Source organism: Homalodisca vitripennis, unplaced genomic scaffold, assembly GCF_021130785.1.
Source record: "Homalodisca vitripennis isolate AUS2020 unplaced genomic scaffold, UT_GWSS_2.1 ScUCBcl_235;HRSCAF=1729, whole genome shotgun sequence".
Classification (NCBI taxonomy): Eukaryota; Metazoa; Arthropoda; class Insecta; order Hemiptera; family Cicadellidae; genus Homalodisca; species Homalodisca vitripennis.
In genome coordinates this window covers 94,395-104,650 of record NW_025776366.1, presented here as the reverse complement: position 1 = coordinate 104,650, position 10,256 = coordinate 94,395, and the positions used below count along the sequence as shown (strand labels likewise).

Sequence of the window (10,256 nt, the reverse complement as noted above, 5' to 3'; positions counted from 1 at the left end):
CATCATAGAATGTGTGAAGTTTTACCACTTAAAGTTATCTAGTAAATTGTATTATACATCTGTCCTTACCATTAAATAAGCTCTAAGCTCTTAGTAATTAGCATACTTTTGTTATTTTATTTCATGCATTTTCATAAGAAAGGCCGATAAACGACTTATCAATAATACATTCCATTTCTATATTTTGCAGTAGTGATACTTGTTAAATATGCCACGTGTACGTATAAAGAATATTACATTACGAACTTAATTATGAATTAAGGCCATAATTGAAAAATCCGAGAGTCTTGTCAAATATTATGACACGCGAGAAAGGATTTTTAATATAATTTATATTTTTTTATAAAGGGGGGAAATAATATGAAAAAGGTAACGAAACTTGTTATATTCTTTAGTGTAAAATTTCTAACTGTATTTTTAACCTAAAATATTTGTGTATATTGAGGATTTTCTATTTGAGTACAGTATTTTATGATTATTATTTTAATCTTAGTTTCAAAAAAGGAATCTATAACCTTCAAAATATTTTTTCTATATATGTCCATTTTTCTAATATTTTATGATGGTTGAAGTTAAAAAACATATTGTATTTATATTTGGTATGAATCATGGTGCCAAACCACTAACCAACCGTTGGGCAGGTTTCATTGAGCCAAGTTATGATTACGAAGAAGGAAAGCAGTGCACCGTGTTATTAGAAAAAAGTACTAGAATATGGTTGGTAGCTTAGAAGGAATTCTGTATGATTTGAAATAATACTTATATTTCCTTTTTCTCCTTAAAAAAAAAAAAAAAAAAAAAAAAAAAAAAACAGTAACATGTGACAGAGGGATGTAGTAAGATATTTTCTGTTACAAATAACAATTCTAAAATGTGACTGTAATGTCTTTGTTTAGTTTGAAAATCGTTTTTCTACGTAATTCTAAAATGTATAACAACAGAGTAAAATTTACTTCGGGCTAAAGTAAGAACAAGTAAACAACTAAATTGATTATTATTAAAGAGAGCATTTCTCCACCCTAATGACGTCATCAGTGTTAACTTGATGAGCAGCGACCTGTAAAATGAAAACAAACTGAGTTTCACTTATAAGATTATAAAATGTTACTTTACGAATACGTTTAGATCCATTGCGTAAATTTGAAATTATTTTTTTACATACACATATTTATTATAAAAAGTACAATTTAATTTGAACACAACCTATTGTTACATGTTTAATATTTGGTAGCAAAACAGTAGGAAACACGTTTAAGTAAATATGTATGTAATGTAAAGCTATTTCCAACACTTTCCTTACAATTGTCTAATAGTAAGCTTGCTTTGGGGGTTAGTAAAGTGTTTTACTCATAATCTACCATCAACTTTTTTATGAGTGTGTGTATCTTCTAACGGATATTTTACATCAGTACATAAATGAAATGTCAAGGGTGAATTTAACGAATTTTATATTTAATAAGACTATTTTCTTTAATTCTTACTAAACAAGGACTTGAGATAAGCAGCAAGCTATGAACTATCTTGAAGATATTGAAACTAATAAATAGTTATTATTAAAATGGCAAATCCTAAATATTCAACATAATCATAATTACATAATGACAGTTATTTTATTGTATGAACTACATAAATATAGAACTCAGAAATAACTGTTTTTAGTCAGACCTTTACAATACCATTTTCTGGACATAGAGCAACACTAGCTAATAATTCTGTTTCCTGATCTTTAATTTAGATTGGCTCAGGTATAAATATATATCTAAATTCCTACATTCGGGAATACTTTTAGGATTACAACAAACATATTTATTACTGTTCCTAATAATTAAAATATTTAACTTCTTCTATAAAAACTTCCCCTGTTGAAACCTTCTAATTATTATTCACAATTCTAATACGTATCATGGCTGCTTTATAAATGTTGAAGTAAGAGACCAATGTCAACTACACAACATCTCCATTCAGTAACATCTGTTCATCAGTATAAGACAACTGTAATTATTAGACCAACTGGTTGCCAGTGTTCTTGAGCTTACAAGCTGTGGTCAATTGGTGCTCATGTCAATTACGGAAATACGGACTAAACCAAACTTAGTACTTATCTTCATTGACTGAAATCAATGATTTATAATAAATTATGATTTAATTAACCCAGGTTTATAGTGAACTGAACAAATCCCTGCTTCTTTTCCTCGATGTTTTGTGGATTCCTGTTTTTGCGGCACTTTGGATTTTTGAGGAAGTTAAGTTTCTTACCAGGGCTTTCTCATTATGCCATTTGGAAAAGAAAGGTTGAGGTTTCTCAAGTTATGAATAATGTGCTGTTCTTGATTTATAATTTGCATCCTATTATATTAGATATAATCTAAAATACTCGAATAAATCGTATATATTGTATAAACATTTTTATTTCTCACATACATATAATTTAACTGATCCGTTTTAAAGGTTTTTTTCTTAACTTAATACAATTCAAATTGTTGGTCTCTTATTTCACTCATTTCTCGATATGTAAAATATTTTATTTTCTAAATAAGCAATTTGTTGGTCTCTCTGTACTATATATTGGATCTTTTATCACGTTTATTAAACGTTAATGGAACAAACTTTTTTTTGAAAACTTTGACCGTTTAATTTTATTTCATGTAATATAATTTTTACAATTTCTCAAGGAAGTTATTAACGTTTACTCAGCTCAGCGAGTAGGGAAATATCCATGTTTTGTTGTACGCCATTAAAGCAAACAACTTATTCACCAAAACAGTTAATTGTTCCCCTAGGTGTAATCTTGTTTGTTTTTAATAATGTGAAGTTAGGTTATCAACATCATCGAGACTTTATATTTTTATATTTTCTATAAATGTAGATCGACATACAAAAATATTTTGAAAACAATTTTTAAGGCTGTAAAAAAATGTCTTGCTTGTTTTACAAATCATGTACAAGTGTATTAATTACACTTAATGATACATTTATCTAAAAAATTGTTATTTATTTAATAGTACTTTCTGTGCTTTAGTATAGAAAATAGAAGCTAGCTAATCAAATTCACCTTATAATTAGTCGGATGCCATAATTATTAGTGGCTAGACGATTAATGAAGCCTCGGAAGAGGTTTTATATACAGCGCTAACGGTATATTAATATCAGTTTATTAACGTGATCTGACGACAGAAAAGTAGGACGATCTGGGAAGCGATCTTAGGTCGGGAAAGAAACGATCAGAAATGGTTTTTGCCATTAATTCGGGCTTCGGCGCCACCCCGTTCTTCTGGCAGGGAAAGAAAAACGTTCCTTGTGATAGTATCAAAGTTTAAGCTCAGATTACGTGAGCGCTCGTTAAACTCTTTACAGTTATAAATCGTACGTATTTATATACAAACGTAGTCAGCTTAAGAACCAGCATTAAATAACTAAATTTTAGTCTGATCATAAGAGGAACTAACATAAAAAAACAGCTTTTCCTCCTGGCGTACACAATTACTCTCTGATGTATGCATAGATGCAGCATACACTTAGTACATTAAAAGTACGTAAACACGTGAATGTATGTTCAATATTATCTTAACTGTGTATATTTAGCAATTTCTGAAGTGTATAAAAACTCACTTAAGGAACGTTTGTAACTGCTGAAATACTAATATTAGCGTAGCAAGCAACGTAAGTATTGAACATTACATAAAAGCTAAAATATTCTAAGAGCACAAAAAATTATTAATCTTTGATCCATTTGAGTCACCTTATTCTTTTCTATGATAAAAGGATAATATGCCAATAAAGTAGGGAGTTTAAAATCCAACACTGGCTTATTATCAATGAATGATTGAACTACGCTGTGAAATGACAATCCGTACCATGGAGCAACCTTGTGTGTCCGTTACCGTACAATCTACGTTTGCATATAATTCAGTTTATTATTATTGAAACTATTATCAACTATCATATGCAATTTATCCTGAAAATTTAATTAATATTTTTAAATCTAAAAAGGTACAAGGAGTTAAATTACGATTTATTTACTGCAAATGTTAACCGTATTTGTGAACCTAAACATGATCTGGATCAATCAAATGAATTCATTAGACGTAAATCCGTAAAGCTTATTTGCTGTCATACGCGTAAATATTCTTGCTTGTCACATAAATACAAAATATCCACAAACAATAAGCCACGTAATCAGTTTACGTAGACTGTGTTCAATAATACCACTAACAGTGTTAGCACCTGCGCTGCTATATCACAATATCGAGGCCGTCGATCACGTTCAATAATGAGATTACATTGTGACAACTCGATTTGCAGCTGTACGGGTTGTTTTAATTTTTTAGAGATAGATAATAGATGATAGGATCTTACAAATACAGTTGGTTTTTCAATGAGTCCACATGAAGGTGGTAGCTGATTACAGATAATAAAATAAGGTAGCAAGGATACCTTTGCTTAAAACACACATTTGAAAAAGTACCTTTCAATGGTTTAATAGTAACTACTTTTAAAACAACAAAAGAGATTGTAGAATAATTAATAGATTTTATCTCTATAAAATTTTCAAGTATCAATAAATACATTTATAGACCTTTAATACCCACATTTTTTAAATACTTTTACTCTATTAACTTCTATTTGGCTTGAATATTTGTAGTTATATGACAATAAAGTCAGCTACGCATTTACAATAAGAATGCTTGAAAAAATTATTTCTCCTTTAACAACGTTTAAAATGACTTAAATAGGCATTAATGTGAATACATACGCGACCAATATATTATAAAACATTATAAAACAGTAAGTGCATAATTATTATCACTAAAGAGAACTGATAAAAATGAAAGCAGTGTATAGTTTCTAATTTATGCTCTACTTTTTTCAAAATACAAACCAGATTAAATGCTGACCTGGAATTGACTTATCAAAAATAGAAGTGTATTTACTCTTTAATACTCTGATTTTTTATAACAATTTAATATTTTAAAGCTAAAAATTATTGATGTGTTTGTAAATTGTCTTTTTAGAGCAATTCTGTGTTAGTTATTTAAGTTGATCGAGCAAAATTGTGATAAATCCTTGAAAACATAATTAACTTCTACCAGTATATTTGCATGTCTTTGTTTTTTTTTGTTAGTAATATACTTTGTTAGTAGGTTTAATAGTAAAAACCAATGTTTTCCAGGTTTAATTGAAACCTTTCAATCTGAAATGCCTTCAATGAGATATTTTTAATTTATAACAATTAATATTTATTGATAAAGACCTTTTTTCCGTGCATTTTAAAATTATATAAGCTTATACACTTAGCAGTTTCTATGGAAGGTAAATGAAAGTAATTAAAATAACAAGATGTATTGTAACGTTTACAGTTAATAAAGTAAAACAAATCATTCTAAACAATTGAAATGGGATTTTACTTTTTTGCTTAGTGTAATACTAATTATTAATGTGATACTTTTGAAACCAATAATAAATATTTGTGTAAGGAAATTGCCATTTAAATGATTTTCTAGATAGGTATTTCTTAACAACATAAAGCAGTCAACTATTAATTCAAGGTTTATTTTGGTAAGGATAATTTGAGAACAGAGAATTAATAATGATAATCATGATGACCATAGTAACTGGCCTTGTGGAGGGCCTCAAGATGGTGATGTTTGGCGGCAGCGACCTCGTGAGTGTCTGCCAGGTATCCAGACTTGAGCACGACAGGCTTGGCGAGAGGTCCGTGGTAAGGAGCGACATGATGGGAGTATCCCTGATTCGCTCCTGAATGCCCGCCATATCCTCTGGCATAACGTCCGCTGTAGTCTTGTCCGTATCCTGCATGAGCCTTGGCCTTGGCTACGGCGGCGAAATGCTCAGCCTTAGCAGCAGCAACCTCGTGAGTGTCTGCGATGTGTCCGTCATGGAGTACATGAGGTACAGCTATGGGTCCTTGGTATCTGAAATCTCCATAGCTTTGGTGTCCTCCATAAGAGCCACTGTATACCTCATCCTGGTCATATCCATAGCCTCCACCATAACCGTAGCCCCCTCCATACCCATGACCGTGAGACTCTGTAGCCAGAGCAGCAAGATGAGCGCTCTTGGCTGCTGCTACTTCATGTGTGTCTGCTAGATAGCCGTTGTGGAGGACATGTGGGATGGCGATGGGTCCATGGTAATGACTGTGGCTCCCATACACGTCCACAGCAGCAAGAGCAGCAAAGATGAGGAGAGTCTAAGACATTGTACGTTTATAATTTCAAAGTGATACAGTGATTAATGTATCTTTCTGTATAAATTAAAACAAACTTAAATACAAATTGTATTGATTAACTTTTCACCACCTAGATATTTCAAAACATCTTTTATATAAACATCAGAAATGTTGTAGTTCATCCATATGTAACATTTTCTTCCCTTTATAATTTACAATAAAACATGGTTATTCGTTTTTGTTTATTTTGTAGAATTGACGTAAAGCATCAAATGTAATACTGCTCGTTTGAACGCTTGTTCAAGATTCTAGATCTTAAACTCACCAAAAATTAGTTTATTTGTATTATTCCTTTTTATAAATTCCAGCAGTTACCGAAAGTGATTGTGAATACAGATATAGTAGATAAAACATTTAAATAAAAAGTAATCTCTCTAATTTTGCATTGAAATTAATATAAATTTACTAACTAATTTCTAAGAAATTGCCATTCCAGACTTTTTCATATCCACTCTATTGTAGTATACGTATGTTTTGAATACAATTCTATGATTGTTTATTCATTTATAGGTAAACCTTTAATATTTTTGTCGACTAACACACACACACACACACACACACACACACACACACACACACAGTCACACACACACACACACACCACACACACACACAGTGCACACACATATATATATTTATATATATATATATATATATAGACTATATACTGTATGAAGAAAATAAATGCGCAGAGGCTTCTTTAAACAATAAAACAAAAAGACTTCACATAAATCCTTTTATATTTCTACTAATATCGTTTTCAAAAAGGATACAAAAAGTGTATATATATATATATATATATATATATATATGCTCTAAATATATATATCAAATCCTATCAACAAAAATCACCAAGTAATTTCTTTTTAGCCACTTTAAGATGCAAAATTTATATTTAAAGCTATCAATATGTTTTAAAACCTAGATTATTATTAAAACTATTTTAAAATTACTAACCAAGATATTGGAAATATAAAAAATACACACTATTTAAGAAATTTATATCTAGTATATTAATAAAATGTTTCTATCACCCTTTTATCACTTTAATATAAAATTATCTACTAGTCGCAAAGTATGTTTCTCGATTTCAAAGCTGGTGCAGCATAGACTTTAATCATTTATAACGGGATGTTCCCAAGTCAAATGGTGTTTAGCATTTTTATTATATTTTTAAATTGTTATTCTAAATATAAATCCACATTTTATTATGTAGAATATTAAAATATAATATACGCTATCGTTTATTTATTAAGTAAAAAAAAAAAACTAATACTAGTTTAATGTTATTGTTTAGAAGTGAATAAAAAGTAAAGATATAAGCTTTAAATAGTCTACACTTGGTAACGTATCAAGTACTTAAAACTAAAATGTAAGGGTCATTATTTATGCAAATTTTAGAAAACTTTTCGGAACCTATAAAATAATGAAATTCAACAATATTTTTTATATTGCTCTGTTTTTTAAGTGGGGAAATTTTTAATGAACTTTATAGATACAAAAGTTATTAATTCTTAAATTAGTACTGGAGAAATTTATATCAATCGTCACTCAGATCTATGAAATACAAGATATTCATCTAATCATTATTTGATAAAATAAAATAGTTTATTAATGTAAGATCCTGTTTTATAGTCCTACACATATCATTAATATTGTACTTTACATTTCAATTTTACCCTGTATGAAACGTAAAAATTCCAACCCATAATTAAAATATGGATATACAATAATAGATTTAAAATATGTTTTATTATGCCCACTTATAAAAAACTTTATGTTATTTATTTTTGATATTAGCTAATTTATTTTAACTCTATTTTTATACATCGTACATCATATGCTGGGGCTCACTTACCTTGATGTGCATGATGGTGGAGAAGAGGAGGTCTGGTTTGGTCAGGGAGATGTTCGGTTTATATACTAACCCAAGCTTAGTGCCAACACGCCATGTCCGGTGAAGACACAACATCCTCGGTTGAGAATGTCTGGTTCACTATCGATTGTGTAAACTCGCTACGCGTGGTTACTCCAATAGGTGCAATACGCTCATTAATTAACACTTTAATCTCTCCATAAGTAGATCATCCATGTGGTATTTACATAGTACTACTTACTACTGACTAATAATAACTACCACTACAAGGCATGTTTAGTAGTACTCATAGTAATATAATAGTGTATCGTAGTATATAAAAAAAGAAAAAACTGAGATAAACTTGATTTTTTATGGTATTGTGTTAGCCAAAGACCGTTAAGCTGTCTTATACACTTGACAGACATGAAAATCTTAACAAGGTCTGTTCATATCGTATAGCCTACAGGAAAGGGTGAAATTAAAAATAATAAGGAGTCATTAATATTTCCAAGCTGCGTTATAGGCTAATTGTAACCCCTTAAAAAGAATAAACGAACGCAGTATGAAGTGCGTGATATGTTCTTAAATACCCGAGATGTGACTATTTTGGTAAGTATGCCTCAATCACAACAAAATACTAATTAAAATGTGATAAAATCTTAATAACTTATTTCAAAAATGGAAATATATTGATATCAAATATGCATATTTATGTCCCAAGGTTTGCACAGGGATAAATAATAAAATATTATTTGGGGGTCATTAGGAAATAGTTTTTATCTCAGACTTCAGGACTATTCCTTTTTTGGCCTTTGTAATTAACTGAAGTAGTGAATACTAAAACGGGGTATTCGTAAATATTTGAATGATTAATTGCGGATGAGAAAAACATGTTTCTTTTACATGCTGAAGCTTGCACATTGTTCTCTAAATTTAAATTACAATATGAATTCTCGGAGGTGGGCATATATTTCAATGCCAATTACTTACTTTTATGTGCTATGTTTATATTTTACTTCAATATGGCTATGATTCCTTTGTAAATATACAGGCAGTGATTAATATCTAGTAACGATATTTTTAAAATAAAAAATAGATAATCAATATATTTCTTTAAATATAATGTATAAAATGTTCTAAGAACTCACGAAATGTACGTAGATTTTTTAATCATCGCAGCTGTTAAACAGTAAATATGTAAAGTTGCTTACCACATTATGACATCATTTCTCCATTCCGTACGTTCAGTACTTAAGTAGAGTTGTAAAAGAGACGTGAAGGTCAAGAGACATCGATCACTTGAAACTTACTCACGCTCCCAATTGTCAGATGACATCCGCCCAGTAATTGCAAGAACTTCCGTTCTATTCTTTCTCATCGCCTCGCTCCCAACGTTTTATTCCAACATGAAAAATTACTTTGTATCATCATTTTATTCCAACTCAAAGACAAATTAATAAATCCAGACTTTTATAAGGCAATATTTACTACCTTATTAATTAGTATGTTTATCTGAAAGTGTGGTGTTAAAAATCACATCCGAAAGCATTTATTTACTTTCATTGATTATTTTACCAATTTATAGTAATGAGCGTACGTAAAGAGACCGACGTCACTTAATTATTTTACAATATTAAAAAGGTTATATTGAGAGAAATTTTGTAAATAAAATGTTGAATAATTGAAAGCACTGAAAGGTCTTGGACAGCGAATTAATCCAAGAGCGACGTTGGGAGTTTTTTTAAAGAAGAAAAACAATTAATAAAGAACTTATTCCAAAACAATTCCATTACGGAGCACAGCAACTATCCCCCAGTCTTAGCATTAACTTTAATGCCATTCCTATAGGATACGTTTAATAGGAAATAGGATACGTTTTCGATAGTTACACAGCCGATTCCACAACAGTTACCAACTGCCTTTCTTCAACAGATTTTGTAATAGATAAATAAACTTGATTAAAAAATGAAGTACATAGTCAGGTCTTAAGGTCATAGCTTATTCGTTGGTTTAGATAATCCTTTGAGGATAGAACTACAATTATCATAACCTGGAGTACAAATAGTCGAAAATTATTAATATTTTTGCAGTCAATATGTTATTTAACTAATTACACGTAAATTGCTGCTTTAAAGTTATGAAAAGAAT

The 10,256-nt window shown here is 29.9% G+C and overlaps 1 protein-coding gene across 1 annotated transcript; it reads right to left on the bottom strand.

The window, feature by feature from the left end:
• Positions 1–5,581: 5,581 nt before the first annotated feature.
• On the bottom strand, positions 5,582–8,222 carry LOC124370502. The gene is made up of 2 exons (XM_046828798.1): positions 8,109–8,222; positions 5,582–6,211 (listed from the first exon to the last, which is right to left on the bottom strand). The coding sequence occupies exons 1-2, from the start codon at positions 8,220–8,222 to the stop codon at positions 5,582–5,584; spliced, it is 744 nt and encodes a 247-aa protein (XP_046684754.1).
• Between the last annotated feature and the right edge of the window lie 2,034 nt (positions 8,223–10,256).

What these genes read in the sequence shown, in the direction of transcription:
- LOC124370502 (XM_046828798.1), bottom strand. Translation starts at nt 8,222, where the DNA reads ATGTTGTGTCTTCACCGGACATGGCGTGTTGGCACTAAGCTTGGGTTA. An exon ending in CCACCATCATGCACATCAAG is followed by an intron (nt 6,212 to 8,108) that starts GTAAGTGAGCCC and finishes ACAATGTCTTAG; the next exon opens with ACTCTCCTCATCTTTGCTGC.